This window comes from Taudactylus pleione, unplaced genomic scaffold (genome assembly GCF_031769625.1).
Source record: "Taudactylus pleione unplaced genomic scaffold, aTauple2 ptg000602l, whole genome shotgun sequence".
Classification (NCBI taxonomy): domain Eukaryota; kingdom Metazoa; phylum Chordata; class Amphibia; order Anura; family Myobatrachidae; genus Taudactylus; species Taudactylus pleione.
In genome coordinates, this window is record NW_028285004.1 from 6,551,888 (window position 1) to 6,571,367 (window position 19,480).

Here is a 19,480-nt window from a genome sequence, read left to right on the forward strand (position 1 = left end):
GTAAACCAAATTAGTACAGAATACAAAGAACAACAATTCAAACAGTTACCAATAGTCCAAAATTAAATAATATATAGTAGAAAATGTACCGTTTTCCTGAAATAAGAACACACCCAAACTTAGGGCTTCTGAGTCGAATCGAGTCCCATTTCGGAATCAGTTTGGGGTTTCAAGTTGAACTGAGTCCCGGCTCGGACCTGCATCAGTTCGGAACTTGGATTTAAAAACTGAACCCGGTTTTGGATTGAAAATAGGTCCAAATTACAATATTGTAGCTTTTTATCGATTTTGTATCGATTTTGAAGAGTCCAAAACTGAATCAGAACCAAAACACTTGGGTGGTTTTGCCTAATCCAAAACACGATGATGAATTAGAGCCAAATCCAAAATCAAAACATGGGGGTCCGTGCATATATCTTATATATATCTTATATATAGATTAATCTACTATTATCGGCAATTTGTCACTATAATAGTGTAAATAGGATAGGGTTACACCGACTAGTTCACTGATAATAAGTAATTGAACTTAATGATATAATGTTAATCTACAGTAGACAGTAAATGAAAGTAACCAATGTCTGTGAAAGTTGTTATATTATTTTCCAACACAGATCAACAATAATGTAATAGTGAAACAGGATAAATATGTTACACCAATGGTAAGGATGTCACTGCTATTGTCAGCAAGAGAATAGTACTCATGGAACAAAACAAGTTCATGGTCGCTATGAATGCAGATTTGCATCTCGCAATATGGGATGGTCTCAATGCTGCATACTAATTCCCACTCTAATTTACTTGCTTTAATTAAATAGAAGTGATTAATTGCCAAGCTCACACAGTTCCTTCTCAAATTCGCAGGCCAGTGTCTTCATTATATATTTCAGAGTGGTTACAGTGCTGAGAGTATCCACAAGATTATAGCAGTTATGGCAGTGTTTCTGGTGGTGACAATCATTCCTTACCTAGAAGATCTGGTAATCAAGGCAGGATACTTGATATTACGCCAGCATCATGAAAGAGCAATAGTCCAGACCTTAGCGTCCCATGAGTGGATAGACAACTCTCTGAAATCCAACCTAGTACCAGTCCAGCAAATTATTTTTCTATGGCTGCTGTTTGAAAGCACAAAGCAGATGGCATTTATGCCGGAAGACAAGATTCTCTACTCGTTCTCAAATGGACATTGGTTATAGTTTGCATGACTGCTTTACAGAAGATGGAATTGAATTTTATGGTGGTGCAATTTTCATCTAAACCCATACACAAAAACATACATTACAAGCTGGTGCAATTTTCATCTAAACCCATACACAAAAACATACATTACAAGCTGGTGCAATTTTCATATAAACCCATACACAAAAACATACATTACAAGCTGGTGCAATTTTCATATAAACCATATACAAAAACATACATTACAAGCTGGTGCAATTTTCATATAAACCCATACACAAAAACATACATTACAAGCTGGTGCAATTTTCATATAAACCCATACACAAATACATACATTACAAGCTGGTGCATTTTTCGTATTACCCATACACAAATACATACAGTACATTACAAGCTGATGCAATTTTCATATAAACCCAAACACAAATACATACATTACAAGCTGGTGCAATTTTCATATAAACCATACACAAATACATACATTACAAACTAGACAATACACTAGAAAATGGTATAGCCTCTGTGAGGGTAATTACTCGGCTATGGTCACCAGGATATGGAGAGACATGAAACGCGTGCGTCCGTCATAACACAGGCGCATGCATTCCAGAATCCCCCTATGAATAAACCACGATCAATTTGATCCCGATCTGGGTACAAACTTGTGGTGAGGATGCTGACATCAGACATCCATCGGTCCCATCTGTCCCCGACGCGCATTTCGCCGCTAGAGCTTGGTCACGAGGATTCTGGAATGTGTGCGCCTGTGTTATGACGGACGCACGCGCTTCATGTCTCTCCATATCCTGGTGACCATAGCCGAGAAATTACCCTCACAGTGGCTATACCATTGTAACAGCAGTAGGGGATAACTTTTACATGGCTAGTGTATTTTCTCAGTTTTATTAGGAGTCACGTCCATATTTATTGCATACTGTGGTAGTCACGCCAGTTTTAGTATTGACATTGCACATTATGATAGTCATGCTAAATATAGCTAAGTTCTGTCCTTCATCTATTTTCTAACCAGGCACTTGTCTTATGCACTGTGGGGATCTATATGATTGTTAGCAACCCCCTTTTTATGCTACATAGTGACTTGTTAATTTTGAACACCCTTTGACGTGCTGCACATATATTTAAATCATTGTGAATATACTTCCAATCTGCATTAGGGGTGCTCCCATTTGTGCATCAGTGTCGAATTAACACTCTCAAACATCACAGCAGGTGGACCGTTTATTCCATACTATTTTTGGTTGAATATCCAAACCCTGCTTGTGTGATATTGGTCATGGGATATGCAGACAGTGGGGCCTATTCATCAACACTAAAATAACGTTTTTAAGGACATTTTCCTTAAATAACGTTATTTTGGTATTCATGTAGCCACTTAGCACAGGAGATATCACAGATATCTCCTTGCTAAGTTCCCCTGCGTTAATTTCCACACTCCCCATACATTAGTATGGGGATGTGGAAATTGTGGTATTCATCAAATTCCGAAAATTATAAATTTTCGGAATTTGATGCAGTTACTATTCGCCACTGTGAGGTGGCGAATAGCAGAATCCAATTACCTGTATCAGTGTGTGCAGGTCCCCCGACGAGTCCCTCCGGCACTCTGCTCCGTCCTTAGGCTCCGTCCTGCTGGTCTGTCATGTGTGCTCCCTAGCAGAGCACAAGAAAGATTAGAAAAAGAAAAAAAAAATTTTTTTTTTCTAATCTGTCATGTGGTCTGCTGGGAAACCAGATGACAGACCAGCAGGACAGAGCCGGAGGCTGCTGCGCGGACAGGTAAGTCGGGGGGGGGGAAGGTGAGTGGAGGGGGGAGGGGGATCGGGGGGGGTACGAAACTTAACACATCTGTAGGCAGTGCTGCGCATGCGCTGGTTTTACAGATGTAACAGCGCATGCGCAGCACTGTTTCCAGACGCGATAAGTTAGTGTAGGCAGGGAAAAGTATCTATTTCCCGAAAAGCTGTCATCGCAAAAATGACAGCTTTTCGGAATAGATACTTATGGAGAGGTGGAATGATGAATTCCATCTATAATTAGCTACAACTCCATGAGAGTTCTAAAGCTAATTATCTCCAGAGAATTTTAATGTTAAATGAATAGGCCCCCATATCAGCATAAAATCAGTGTATTTCTAATGATGAATATTGAATATTCTATATATGGTTGAATTTTCATGTTTTTTTCTTGTATTATGTTACATATGCATTTAAATCATTGTGAATATACTTCTAATCTGCATCAGGGGAGCTCCCTTATGTGCATAAGTGCCTAATTAATACTCTCCAATAACACAGCAGGTGGATTGTTTATTCCACATTATTCTTTGGCTGAATTTCCAATACCTGCCTGTGTGTTAGTTTGAGGATATGCAGACCATACTAGCATAATATACATGTATATTTAATGATGAATATTGAACGTTCTATATAGAGCTGAATATTCATATTTTTTCTTGTATTACGTGACTCTCTATGATTTGCCAAACATTATGCAATATGGTTTAATGTCCAAATATGCAAATAATTCAACTTCTGAACGTGACAATAGAAGTCAGAAACACACCTATTAAATCTAAATACAGTCTGATTATATTATTTTGATGTAATTTACCTTCAGTGTGTTGTCCTCTTTGTCTCTATTAACTGAGGACAATCTCTAGTCAGTAATTCTCTCATTGAGTGTCCAATGCGTACAGTATGACACCCAAAAGCAGAAATGAAATCTGAGTAACGTCCCTGTTATTCTGTTGTTTCTAAGGGTAAACTGCTCTCCGGTAATCTCTCACCCCTCACAGATAGCAATTTGCATAGGTGAGGAGCAGCAGAATGATGAATAGCAGCACTATACCCTGACTTTTCTGATATTCTATGTTTGCTATATCCTTATGAAATGTAACGATAGAGGGTAAAACTTGGATAGGTTATATACATGAAATATTAATGTGTTGAATTGGTCAGGTACAGCTATTTAGAGTTCTACAGAGAATGGGGGTTCCGATTCAACAGTAGGTATATTTGATTATAATATATGACATCAAGGACACTCTATGTATTAATACTGCATGTCTTAACAGTCGTGATGTCCGATATATTTATGTATGTATATATATATATATATATATTATATATATATATATATATATATGTCTAATGTTCTGAATATTTCGCCCCAATTCGGATGGATTAACAAACAATGATGCTTTCACAGTGACATTTTCCTGTTTTTTGTCATATTGCATCAATTTATTCATTTTGTCTTATATGTATACTATAATACTTGTGGATCTTTACTTGATGTTGTCTGTTTATACATGATCTTTTTCTCTTTATTTTAATATATTTATTAAAAGTTAAGATTGAATTATTTAATCATTCATCTACATAAGGAGTGCTCACCAAACAGAGTTCTTTCTATTTTTATTTCTTGACAGCCTATTTCTAACTCTAGTGAGCACCAACACTGCCAATATACATTTATAATTTTTCCCTTATTATTCTTAGGAACAGTGGTTAATATTACTTATTGTAATCCAATTAATTTATCTTTGCCTGTGCGTCATCACTTCCCCTCCTTCCCCTTCCCTGACGTTACATACAAGTACATACATTACAAGCTGGAGCAATTTTCATATAAACAATACACAAATACATACATTACAAGGTGGGGAAGTTTTCATATAAACCATACACAAATACATACATTACAAGCTGGTGCATTTTTCGTATTACCCATACACAGATACATACATTACAAGCTGGTGCAATTTTCATATAAACCCATACACAAAAACATACATTACAAGCTGGTGCAATTTTCATATAAACCCATACACAAATACATACATTCAAAGCTGGTGCATTTTTCGTATTACCCATACACAAATACATACAGTACATTACAAGCTGGTGCAATTTTCATATAAACCATACACAAATACATACATTACAAGGTGGGGAAGTTTTCATATAAACCATACACAAATACATACATTACAAGCTGGTGCATTTTTCGTATTACCCATACACAGATACATACATTACAAGCTGGTGCAATTTTCATATAAACCCATACACAAAAACATACATTACAAGCTGGTGCAATTTTCATATAAACCCATACACAAATACATACATTCAAAGCTGGTGCATTTTTCGTATTACCCATACACAAATACATACAGTACATTACAAGCTGGTGCAATTTTCATATAAACCCAAACTCAAATACATACATTACAAGCTGGTGCAATTTTCATATAAACCATACATAAATACATACATTACAAGCTGGTGCAATTTTCATGTAAACCATACACAAATATATACATTACAAGCTGGTGCAATTTTCATATAAACCATACACAAATACATATATTACAAGCTGATGCATTTTTCATATTACCCATACACAGATACATACATTACAAGCTGGTGCAATTTTCATATAACCCATACACAAATACATACATTACAAGCTGGTGCAATTTTCATATAAACCATACACAGATATATACATTACAAGCTGGTGCAATTTTCATATAAACCATACATAAATACATACATTACAAGGTGGGGAAATTTTCATATAAACCATACACAAATACATACATTACAAGCTGGTGCATTTTTCATATACACCATACACAGATACATACATTACAAACTGGTGCAAGTTTCATATAAACCATACACAAATACATACATTACAAGGTGGGGAAATTTTCAAATAAACCATACACAAATACATACATTACAAGCTGGTGCATTTTTCGTATTACCCATACACAGATACATACATTACAAACTGGTGCATATATAAACCATACACAAATACATACATTACAAGGTGGGGAAATTTTCATATAAACCATACACAAATATTTACATTACAAGCTAGTGCATTTTTCGTATTACCCATACACAAATACATACAGTACATTACAAACTGGTGCAATTTTCATATAAACCATACACAAGTACATACATTACAAGCTGGAGCAATTTTCATATAAACAATACACAAATACATACATTACAAGCTGGTGCAATTTTCAAATAAACCATACACAGATACATACATTACAAGCTGGTGCAATTTTCATATAAACCATACACAAAAACATACATTACAAGCTGGTGCAATTTTCATATAAACCCATACACAAATATATACATACAAGCTGGTGCGTTTTTTGTATTACCCATACACAAATACATACAGTACATTACAAGCTGGTGCAATTTTCATATAAACACAAATACATACATTACAAGCTGGTGCAATTTTCATATAGTCCATACACAAGTACATACATTACAAGCTGGTGCAAGTTTCATATAATCCATACACAAGTACATACATTAGAAGCTGGTGCAGTTTTCATATAAACCATACACAGATACATACATTACAAGCTGGTGCAATTTTCTAGAAAACCACCAAAATAATGCATTGGATGGAACTGAATTTTCCAGCACTGACTGATAACAGAACACAAAAAGCTTTTACTCAGCATTATCATGAATGTAAATAAAATATCAAATATATTAAATTCTGAAAGGGTATGGGAACTTTATTTTAGGTTATGTGATAATTTACTGAAATCAATTATATATAAAATACAGTAGATGATATTTGTGATGTTAAGATAGATGACTTTAAAAATTCCTCATGGGGAGCATCAATAACATGAATTCATGACTTTTAGGTAACAGGAAATGCTAGGCATACTATAATCTATGTAACATCCTTGCTGCCAAATCCAAAGGCCACTACTCTCTGCTCATTCTCCTTGATCTCTCTGCTGCTTTCGACACTGTGGATCACCCTCTCCTGCTGCATATCCTTCACTCCCTTGATCTACGTGACACTGCCCTCTCCTGGCTGTCCTCCTAACTCTCTGACCGATCTTTCTCGGTTTCCTCTCATGACACCTCTTCCCCCCCCCACAGCCTCTTACAGTAGGTGTTCCCCAAGGTTCTGTTCTTGGACCACTCCTATTCTCCCTCTATACTTCCTCTCTAGGTGAACTCATCAGCTCTTTTGAACTTATCATCTCTATGCTGATGATACTCAAATCTACCTTTCCTCCCCTGTTCTCTCCCCCTCTCTTCTGACTCGTATCTCCAACTGTCTCTCTGCTATCTCTTCATGGATGTCCCAGCGATTTCTTAAACTTAATATGTCTAAGACAGAGCTGATCATCTTCCCACCCTCCCACATAACCTCACTTCCCACTATTTATTTAGCAGTTGATGGCATAACTATCTCATCTAGCCCCAAAGTGCGCTGTCTTGGAGCTATCCTGGACTGATCCCTCTCCTTCAAACCACATATCCAGAACCTTTCGCAGTCCTGTCGTTTCCATCTCAAAAACATTTCCAAGATCAGACCCTATCTCACCCAGAATGCTACTAAAACCCTCATACACTCACTGGTCATCTCCAGATTGGACTACTGTAGCCTCCTCCTATCTGGCCTCCCCAAATCCCATCTCTCACCTCTCCAGTCTGTCCTTAATACTGCTGCATGGCTTATCTTCCTCTCCAAATGCTCTACATCTGCCTCCCCTCTCCTACAAGCCCTCCACTGGCTCCCCTTCCCTTTCAGAATCCAATTTAAAATTCTCACGACGCTTACAAAGCCCTCACCCAATCTTCTCCCATTTACATCTCTTATCTCATCTCCCTTCTCTCTCCTGTCCGCTTTCTTCATTCAACTAATGCACGCCGCCTTTCATGTCAACTGATTACTTCCTCCCACTGCCGCCTGCAAGATTTTGCCCGTACTGCTCCCCACCTTTGGAACTCTCTCCCACTCCCCATCAAACTCTCCACCTCAAATGGGCTCTCAAGACCCACTACTTCATCAAAGCCTTCCAGCTCTCATCCTAACGTGCTACTACATGCTCCTTCCTCCCTGCTACCCCATCTGTGTCAAACCTGTTTGTCTGCCCCTCCCTTTTAGAATGTAAGCTCTTATGAGCAGGGCCCTCTACCCTCTTGTGCTTCTCCCTACTTTAGTTTCATCTACTTCTTACTCACCACTAGGGCACCTAACACTTGGTTGCTTATGCTCTGTTGCTTATCTGGGTTTTATGGTCGCTAATGTACTGTAGCAATGTATATTATCCATATCCTGGTGCTGTATTGTATTGTTCTGTAAATTACTGGTCAACAATTTGTTTATATACTTTGTAAGGCGCTGCGGAACACTTGTGGCATCATCTAAATAAATGATAATAATAATAACCAATGATGATATGTATAGAAAGTGAATGTGCGTTGTGTTCAGTAAAATGTGTTCTTTAATGCAGTTTATAGTAGTGTATTAGTATTATGGATTGAACTGTATTATATGTAGCTTTTTAATTGTTATGTTGTGACTGATATTATTTTTTTATTTAGTACCTCCAATATTTGAAGTAGTCACTGAAAATTTGGCAGAGAATATTACATCTCTAGCAAATCAAACAATATTGTTGGACTGCAGTGTGAAAAGTATTCCTGCGCCCACAGTAAGCTGGCAGAAAGACGGACAGGTCATCAAGGAAGGAAAACGTTATCACATTTTATCCAGTGGAAGCTACCTGCAGGTCAGCACTACACGTGTAATGATCAGCTGCACATACAGTTTTAGATGTAGTTTGCATATTTGCAGAAGCAAGCAAGGCCATGAATAAAGTGGCACAATCAGGTCATATGCAGCCATTTGATTATCGATTATAAGGTAGAGGGAGTGAGTCAGGGATGTGCGCTAATGATGCCGCAGCTGCAAACTTGTACACAGCAGCTGCGGCAGATGTTACAGACACCAGTATTTGTATAGAGGCGCCCATCTGGCAGCTTCGCAAATCCAAGCGACTGCATGAGACACAGCTCTGCCACGGATCAGTTTATCTTTGGACTTCTGAGTAACCCTTTAGTTGCCCAGAATGGCCACGGGAACTGTGGCACCAGAGCCATATTGATAGCGTACGGGATCGCAGTCGTAGGCAGAGACATCCCCCGAAAACGGTAATGACATGACTGCTTTAGAGTCACAGCCCCCCCCCTCGTAGCCATCCCCAAGTGGTCCCTACCTGTCAATCACTTTGCAAATAAATCCTCACTGCGAGTAACATCGGTGATGAACTTGACGCATGCACAGTGCAAATCAGACAAATGCGTAGACCACCGCGCTCAACTGTGTAAGCATCAGCATTGCGTCCATCTCTGAATCAGGCACTGAGTCTATATGACGATATATTTTCCTGAATTACATGTAAAATTTTAATCTCTTTTATCCTAAAGTCTATTTTACATGAGCACTGTAGACAAATGAGGGATTCATTGCATGAGGCGGGATGTACTATTATCAATTATGCAGTCAAACCACCAAAAATGCAGTTTTCAGGGATTTTCCGCATTTCTCATATGCACCACGTTTTGGAAAGCAATGCTCTCCGCGGCTGGGACCTGGTGGGCAATATCATTTTCAGATGGCATTACCCAATAGAAGCCTATGGGCTTCTTATTGCACTGTGCTGTTAGAGGGATCCTATCGGATTCCTCCCAGCACACCCCGCGGCATGTGCGTCATACGACGCATGCGCAGAGGGACTTCTGGGTCATAAACCCTCTCTCCCGATAAGAGCTGTTCTCTTCCTGCATACCAGCATAACACCGGCATGTATGCGATGTAAAGTATGGTGGGTTGCAACGCATGCAAAATGCAATGCTTGATGCATCCTGCTCTTTGTGTCTAATGGTGTGGAAAGACCATCTGTCTGTTTTCACAAAATTGTACCATGTAACAAATGTATTAGGGGCATATTTATTATGTCATTATCAGGGGCCAGACGGCCACTGATAAGTAACATTCTTACATACAGCGAGCGCCGGAGCAGTTAATCATTGCTCTGGCATGGAGACAGCTGATCCTAATTCTGCTGTCTCCACAAATGTTTTCACTGCTACTTTTGCAGCAGTGAAAATTAGCACTGCCAAGTCTGACTCAGCAGTGCTAGTGTGCCTAGGGTTCATGCAGACACACAAAGCCCCGGCATCCGACAGAAAGAGCCGGACAGGGGCAGAAGGATCTGAAAGGATCCCTCTTCACAACCCTGGTCTCCTTCCCTTAGCGAAGGAGCAGGGGTACAGGAGCAAATGCCATCTGAAGATGGCAAATGTTCCTGCAGTGAAGCTCCGCAAATATTGTATTTTCCGAGCTTCATGAATGTAGGTCCTCATACTAGTGTATGGAGACAGCGGGACAGATCGGGGTTGAAAGTTAAGCAGGAGATAGTGATATATCCTGAGTTATATTTATGATGAATGGCCCCAATACTTAATTTCTACAAAAGTAGGTGAAAATGTTGATTTTCCCTTTTACTTTTGTAGATATTAAGTGATGATAAATATGGCTCTTAGTGATATTGTTTGTGCTTCATAACGGGACATAATGTATATTGCTAGTACAGCAAATACTGATTTACTCAGAATAACCTTTGCCAGTTGTAGTGTAGCCTAACACACACAGGCAGACAGGCAGACAGAAATGCTCACTGACAGACACAGAAACACACACAAAACACACACATAGGCAGACAGATGTATGTGCAGGACAAACTGGGAAGAAGACCATGGAATTACTATATAAGTGGTTTGAGAGTAGTGTCCATATTCTTGTAGTTCATGCTTATGTACAGCAATACAAATTATTCTCATTGAAAACACTAGAGAAAAATAATGCACATATAACAAAACCTGTCCCTGTCTGTGGCTATTTTCTTGTAGTATGCACAGCAGAGGTGCAGGAGTTTTGTCGGCCTACTTGTGGGAGGAAGAGATCTCCCAATATTGTGGGAGTCACCAGCCATTCTGGGAGTGAAAGCAACTGTGTTGCAATTTAGAAGAAAGTGCATGTGATAATGCTATGGAATATTTCTTAGCTGTACAGAAATATACAGAAAAGTGAAAAGAAGATTCAGATGTTTCCAGATGGTTCAAATTTGTTGCACTGAATTAAGTGAATAAATATTAATATTTAGTGAATCATTCCCCCAAAAAATCAGTATGTGTTCATCTTTTGCAAGATCATTGAGCTCTAATGCTGTGCTATATAGTATGCAATGACTTGGGTGGGGATTGGGACCGACAGCAGCATCCAGGGGCATCGAGAGAGGATGGGCAGGTACTAATTACCTAGGCCCGGGCTTGATGGAGGGGCCTGGCGTGGGCCCGGGGCGGAGGCCACCCCCTTGCTCTTACCTGTCAGCAGCCCAACACACGCTGCTGTGTGCTGGGCTGCAGTAGGAGACCAGAGAAACTGCTCACTGCTGTCGTTGAGCAGCTGCAGCAGTCTCCTCTTCAAGGCACTGCAAATAGGGTCTTTTCTTTTTAAGATGGTGTGTTTACACCTCCCACAATTAGGTAACGCCCCCTCAATAGTGATGGACCTGGGCCGGCTATCTAGGGCCCTGGCGGCATCCCGATGATTGAAATCTTCATGGATTTTGGTAATTATTTTAACCCAAATCTTAACCTTTGCCCTTAACCTAAACCTCCCCTCCCGCACCCTAACTCTAAACCACCCCTCCCACAGCCTAACCCTATTCATCCCCTCCTTCTGCCTAACCGTAACGCAGCCTAACCCTAACCCGCCCCCTAGTGCGTAACCGTAAACCTAACCCTAATATTTACCGTCATAATCTGTTGGGATCCTGACCATCCGGATGCTGCTGTCGGTTTTGTGATCATCAACATTCTGCCCATGGGGATCCTGACTACATCCCCAATGGGTTATTAAGTGAATCACTCTGACATATGTAATACTCACTGCTTTTGTTGTGTTTCTTAGATCTCAAATGCTCAGTTAATGGATACTGGACGATATATCTGCATTGTTGAGAATGCAGCAGGAAGTGTACAGAAGCTGTTTAACATAAACATTCATGGTAAAACTAATATTATAAATTGAATAGAGCCATTAAAAAAATGTCACTTACAGTAGGTTATAGTTATTTGCCAGGAGTTTATGAGTAAAGCAATAATATATCCTATGTCATTCCTAAAACATACTTTATATTTATTTTTAAATGTACTAATACTTATAGGGGGGAATGAGATGGATGTGAAGTGCCTTTCTTGAACAGCAAATCACGCCTGCCGAAATCACAAGTTTTCCCTTGAATCCCATAGAGGTGCAAGGGAAAACTTGCGATGTTGACCCTATTGTATATATCCGATATGTGCACAGTCATGCATCGCACCGATGCCCGGGGCATTATATTGATTTCCCCCTGTAGTGGTTAGACACTTCTTAATGAATTTACATGAATGTCCTACTCATTACATATGACAGACAAGGTCCCCTTGCCTGATATGCTACTAGAAGCCTCAGTCCACCTATAATGCTTTAACATGGTCACGAGAACTGCTATGGAAAACTTGCAGGGTAAATGAGCACAAATGGTGGCAATCCCATACAAATAACAGTGAGAGACCTTGGAAGAGCCTCCTATATTCTAAACATACAGTACTGTAAGGTGGGAAGGTCTAAAGAGGGGATTGTCCAAAGCTGGCAAACGCTTTGCTCCCTGAAAGCTCTGTCATATGGAATGGTTTGGATCTGAAAAGTATTATTAATTTTTATGGCAAAGCTAATTAAATGGTGTGAGAGAGACAACAATTAGATGTAATCTTTTGCAAACTAACCCATTCTTATTAGGGCATTTAGAACTACGTTTTTCAGTTAAAGGTTCTAGAACGCTAGAACATTTTTGGATTTGCACAGATAAATATCCCACAATTTCAGGTACTATTATATAAAATAATAATTTATTTAATAGTTTTATCTGTCATTCATTGGCATGATATAACATAACTGAACCGCAAAATCAATCATAAATACATAAATAACATATCACACAACAGTATAATTTCATTTGTTCTTTCCATCATATAATGTTTAAATGCTGTAGGATAAAGTTATAGTTTCTAACATTTAAAAATGTTCAAGGCTACATTACAATTTTTGAAACAAATGTTTTATTCAAGGAACATTAAGTGATCAGATTCCTTCTCCCGTGTTTGTTGCAGTTCCTCCCATAGTGGCAGGCAATATCTTTGAAAATGTCACTGTTGTAGAAAATAACTTTATTTCTCTGTCGTGTGAAGTAACTGGAATTCCGCCACCTTCAATAAACTGGCAAAAGGATGGCAATGTCCTTAGCACTAGCAAGCATCTTTTTATCGTGCCAGGTAAGAATGATTGATGTGTGATACACAATCCATGCAAAAAAAACATTTTTTTCCTGTTTCGACTTTAATAATATGTCCATCAGATGGATAATTTAGCTGCATATACATAATGACAAAACTGTTTTAGCTCTATGAATATAAGATAAATGTGCAACTGGTAAAAAGCTTTAGATAGAACATATATATGATGATGCACCCTGGACAATGCTCATTAGTTATATGCTTACATAGCCTATGGGGTAATTGCAGCCCTTTTATGGTTTGACAAATTCTTACTGCATGAATTTTGTTTAAGTGCATTGAAGTAAATAACTTTTTATCATGCCTAGATTCTTTCACTTATATATTTTTATATACACAAAATCTGCTTTAACAATGCAGCTTTATAAGGTTTGTTCCAGTGTCTATTATGAACGCAGCATAAACTGTCAGTATATTTTCATGCTCAAACATTTCACTGTGTCCCCTCTAGGTGGCAGGATAGTACAGATACCTCAAACCACACAGTCAGATGCTGGAGAATATGTATGTACTGCTAGTAACCAAGCCGGAGAAAGCAAGAAAAAATTCTCTCTTAATGTCTATGGTTTGTTTTATCATTAAGTAGTACAGTATAATTAAAGAGAATATCATAGTTAAGAAAACACTTACTAAAATTGTCTCACGTTTGCATTATTATTGCAGTTCCTCCTACGATCCTCGGTGGTAGCAGTGATACCAGTATTGAGGTTAGCATTGCTACATCCTTGTCATTGGAATGTGAATCAAATGCTATCCCACCTCCCGTCACCAGCTGGTATAAGAGCGGCCAGTTGCTTGTGGATTATGCTAATTACAGGATCCCAAATGGAGGACAGACATTAAATATTATGAATGCCCAGGTAACAGGCTAATTTATCCTAAGCTTTTATGTGTGATTAGGTTTAATATTGCTGCTTGGACTAAGTGTTGGAAAGTTACCATTATAGTCAGCACTTTAAACATTTATTCCAGGTATCTGATACTGGAGAATATGAATGCATTGCAACAAATGTTGTAGGACAAGACAGGAAGAAATTTCTGCTGAATGTTTATGGTGAGTGATTATATATGCAGTATAAAAGCTTTGGGAACTTATTCATTTTGTATCTAATAATAATCTAATTATATCAATATTTGGGATAAAAAGATAATTCCCAGTTCAACCCCAAATTTGCAACTTTCAGTGCTCTTTGAAAAAGAAAGTGGAAATGAGCATTTTCCATTTTTTTTAAGATATGACCCACTTCTGTCCTCTATTACCCACTTCTGTCCTCTATGACCCACTTCTGTTTTCTGTAACCCACTTCTGTCCTCTATAACCCACTTCTGTCCTCTATGACCCACTTCGGTCCTCTATGACCCACTTCTATCCTCTATGACCCACTTCTGTCCTCTATAACCCACTTCTGTCCTCTATGACCCACTTCGGTCCTCTATGACCCACTTCGGTCCTCTATGACCCACTTCTGTTCTCTATTACCCACTTCGGTTCTCTATGACCCACTTCTGTCCTCTATAACCCACTTCTGTCCTCTATGACCCACTTCTGTCCTCTATGACCCACTTCTGTTCTATATGACCGACTTCTGTTCTCTATTACCCACTTCGGTCCTCTATGACCCACTTCTGTCCTGTATTACCCACTTCGGTCCTCTATGACCCACTTCAGTCCTCAATGACCTACTTCTGTCCTGTATTACCCACTTCGGTCCTCTATGACCCACTTCGGTCCTCAATGACCTACTTCTGTCCTCTATGACCCACTACTTTGTTTTCTTCACCCTCCCTATTATCTCATATCTTTAAAAAACTGTCCTAAATGTTTCTGATTCCATACAGTTTTTAGCAGCACAACTTGTTATATCCTGTGATATTACTGGTTATTGGTCAGTATTATTCATATTGTTATGGAACAGTATCCCCCAGTGGCCATGTGGAGACAAGTTACAGAATTCCGGGAATATTCCTGGGTCATCGCTCACCAAAGCTACAAAGAGACCAAAAAAAGTGACAAACATCTGACATTATGTGTATATTGGGCAACTACAAAATGTTCTTGTAAAGTAAACCTACAGTAAGTGACATAGGTAAAAATTGGTTGTCAACTCCAGAAGAGTTAAGTGGAAAAGTATGTAGATTTATTATTACAGTAGTTAAGATTAATAGTTAAATAAAAATACCCTAAAAATAAACAATCTTTTCTTAGTACCTCCAAGTATACAAGGCCCAGAGGAGGAGTATCACAATGGAACTATCCTAAACTCTGTTACCTTTTCTTGTGATGCTTATGGCATTCCTACACCAAGGATAAACTGGCTTAAGGATGGAAATCAGATAAGTAAGTATTTGCTTTCCAATGGGGAACATTTGTAACACATAAATAATATACAGTTTTTATAAACTGTCATATTTGGTGCCTGTGATAACTATTATATTTTATAAAATGTTAATTTATAGGTTATGTTGAGAAAAATTAATGTATATGTATGCAATCACATTTTGGTAAACCGATATTATCTCCTCTACTGCATCTCTGCCTTTCTCTTGACAGACAAATTTACTTCCACTTTTTAATAAACTCACTGACCACCAAAATAAAGCTAGCCACTTTACAGACCACATACCCATAGCTAGCCACTTTACAGACAACATACCCATAGCTAGCCACTTTACAGACAACATACCCATAGCTAGCCACTTTACAGACAACATACCCATAGCTAGCCACTTTACAGACAACATACCCATAGCTAGCAACTTTACAGGCAACATACCCATAGCTAGCCACTTTACAGGCAACATACCCATAGCTAGCACTTTACAGACAACATACCCATAGCTAGCCACTTTACAAACAACATACCGATAGCTAGCCACTTTACAAACAACATACCCATAGCTAGCCACTTTACATACAATATACCCATAGCTAACCACTTTACAGACAACATACCCATAGCTAGCACTTTACAGACAACATACCCATAGCTAGCCACTTTACAGACAACATACCCATAGCTAGCCACTTTACAGACAACATACCCATAGCTAGCCACTTTACAGACAACATACCCATGATGCATACTAAAGTGATACATCAGGCTACTGAATAGACTTCTCTCTTAAATAATGTAGAATTAGAAATACGTAGGCTAAAAACTGGACCAGTATCCCAAAAGAATAGTCCAGCATTAGTCAAGTTGGAGACAAACAGTAATAATTTTTTTCATGTGAGTAAGCAACATAGATATAGAATACATTTATTACCTGTCTTATCGATCATTTTACCATTTATTTACAGTTGTGAGTGTTACTGTTCTTTTGTTAATTTTTCTCTAAAATTTTTTGATCTGATACATAGCAAGGTATTATTCAGATTAATATTACTCGGGTATAATTGTGCTGAGTTCACTCTCTGTATATGCACAATATAATGCCTTTGCATCAGAAAATATTCAGTACCCAAAAGCACAATCCATGCACCTTTCTAGTTTCTGCTAGAGATGTTTTGGTCTTGGTTCTAAATCAACGTCATGTTTTGGTTTTGCCAAAACCCCACTCAAGTATTTTGGTTCAGTTTTAGTTTTAGATTTCTTTAAAAATCGATAAAAACAGCTAAAATCATGCAACTTGGACCTGTTTCTGTTCCTATAGTATTATTAACATTAATTTACAATAATTTCCAGTTCATTTTGACCACCTCACAGCACCTAAAATCACGAGGAAGGGACTTAAATCCAATCCAAAATACACAAGATCTGGTTTTTAGTTCCGAACTCAGAGAGAAGACTCATGTCGGGACTCGGTTGTATTCAGAACCCCAAAGTGATCTGAGCTGGGACTCGGTTCTACTCGGAACCCCAAAGTGGTCTGAGCCGGGGCTCGGTTCTACTTGGAACACCAAAGTGATCTGAGCCCGTTCCTGGTTCTACTCGGAACACCAAAGTGATCTGAGCCAGGACTCTGTTCTACTTGGAACACCAAAGTGATCTGAGCTGGGACTCAGTTCTACTCGCAACATCAAAGTGATCTAAGCCAGGACTCGGTTCTACTCACAACACCAAAGTTCAGGTGTGTTCGGTTTTCAGCAGCAAAACCAAACTGCTCATCTCTATCTAAAATATGACCCTAGCTGATAACTGATTTTGTATTATTAGAGAACTAAGAAGTCAAGCGTATAAAAAAATGTTTTGTTAGCTTTGGGTTCATTGCAGGATTGTGTGATAGCTTCAGTGGTCTGCTTGCTACTGTATGTTTATGCCATGCTCATTCTAAAATCAAAGGATAATCTGAAGGACACTTATGTAACATCAAAAGATTAATAGAGTATTTCTCTCCTGTGTCATTTTTTGCGTTTGTGCCATATAGCAGTAATTTCCAATCTAAGCAGCCATCATATGAACAGTCTATACTTTTAGAAACTCCAGTCAGCACACACTAATCTTGCTAAGGACTGCAGTATTCTACATGCATGACGTTTCCTCTGATGAAAATGTGCAGGAGCTAGGTATTTAAGCTATGGGCATTCATTTGGTGGCTGATATCAGATGTGTAAAGGAAATTAAGATGCAACATTATGTTTACCAAACATATCCATTTTCCAGGTATAGTCCATGTTTTGGAGGTTTTGTCCACAACGAAACTGCATCAATGTGGTACTAACTAGGCTATTGTTTCTTATAAATAGTGGTGATTGTTTTATTTTATTAAGAAAGAGGACATACAGTCAGGTGCATAAATATTAGGACATTGACAGAATTTTCATATTTTGGCCTCTATTCACCACCACAATGGCTTTGAAATGAAACAAACAAGATGTGCTTTAACTGCAGACTTTCAGATTTAATTTGAGGGTAATTACATCCAAATCAGGTGAATGGTGTAGGAATTACAACGGTTTTTATCCCACTTTTTAAGGGACCAAAAGTAATAGGACAAACTAAATCCTAAAGCTAACTTTCACTTTTTAATACTTTGTTGCAAATCCTTTGCAGGCAATTACAGCCTGAAGTCTGGAACGCATAGACATCACCAGACGCTAGGTTTCATCCCTGGTGATGCTCTGCCAGGCCTCTACTGCAAATGTCTTCAGTTCCTGCTTGTTCTTGGGGAATTTTCCCTTCAGTTTTGTCTTCATCAAGTGAATTGCATGCCCAATCGGATTCAGGTCAGGGGATTGACTTGGCCATTGCATAACATTCCACTTTTTAGCCTTAAAAAACTCTTTGGTTGCTTTTGCAGTATGCTTCGGGTCATTGTCCATCTGCACTGTGAACCGACGTCCAATGAGTTCTGAAGCATTTGACTGAATATGAGCATATAATATTGCCCGAAACACTTCAGAATTAATTCTGCTGCTTTTGTCAGCAGTCACATCATCAATAAATACAAGGGAACCAGTTCCATTGGCAGCCATACATGCCCACACCATGACACTACCACCACCATGCTTCACTGATGAGGTGGTATGTTTTGGATCAGGAGCAGTTCCTTTCCTTCTCCATACTCTTCTCTTCCCATCACTCTGGTACAAGTTGATCTTTGTCTCATCTGTCCATAGGATGTGGTTCCAGAACTGTAATGGCTGTTTTAGATGTTGTTTGGCAAACTGTAATCTGGTCTTCCTGTTTTTGTGGCTCACCAGTGGTTTACATCTTCTGGTGAACCCTCTATATTCACTCTTGTGAAGTCTTCTCTTGATTGTTGACTTTGACACATATACACCTACCTCCTGGAGAGTGTTCTTGATTTGGCCAACTGTTGTGAAGGGGTTTTTCTTCACCAGGGAAATAATTCTTCTGTCATCCACCACAGTTGTTTTCCGTGGTCTTCCGGGTCTTTTGGTGTTGCTGAGCTCTCCGGTGCGTTCTTTCTTTTTAAGAATGTTCCAAACAGTTGATTTGGCCACACCTAATGTTTTTGCTATCTCTCTGATGGGTTTGTTTTGATTTTTCAGCCTAATGATAGCTTGCTTCACTGATAGTGACAGCTCTTTGGATCTCATATTGAGA

The 19,480-nt window shown here is 38.7% G+C and overlaps 1 protein-coding gene across 1 annotated transcript in view; it reads left to right on the forward strand.

Annotated features, from left to right (window-relative positions):
* The window catches only part of HMCN1 (hemicentin 1), a 563,772-nt gene that overhangs the window by 316,429 nt on the left and 227,863 nt on the right, over positions 1 to 19,480 (forward strand). Inside the window, exons 57-63 of the mRNA XM_088453882.1 lie at positions 8,613 to 8,800; positions 12,046 to 12,142; positions 13,287 to 13,448; positions 13,921 to 14,034; positions 14,133 to 14,329; positions 14,442 to 14,523; positions 15,676 to 15,807. Coding sequence (XP_088310008.1) covers positions 8,613 to 8,800; positions 12,046 to 12,142; positions 13,287 to 13,448; positions 13,921 to 14,034; positions 14,133 to 14,329; positions 14,442 to 14,523; positions 15,676 to 15,807 — 972 coding nt within the window. The remainder of the gene's footprint in view (positions 1 to 8,612; positions 8,801 to 12,045; positions 12,143 to 13,286; positions 13,449 to 13,920; positions 14,035 to 14,132; positions 14,330 to 14,441; positions 14,524 to 15,675; positions 15,808 to 19,480) is intronic.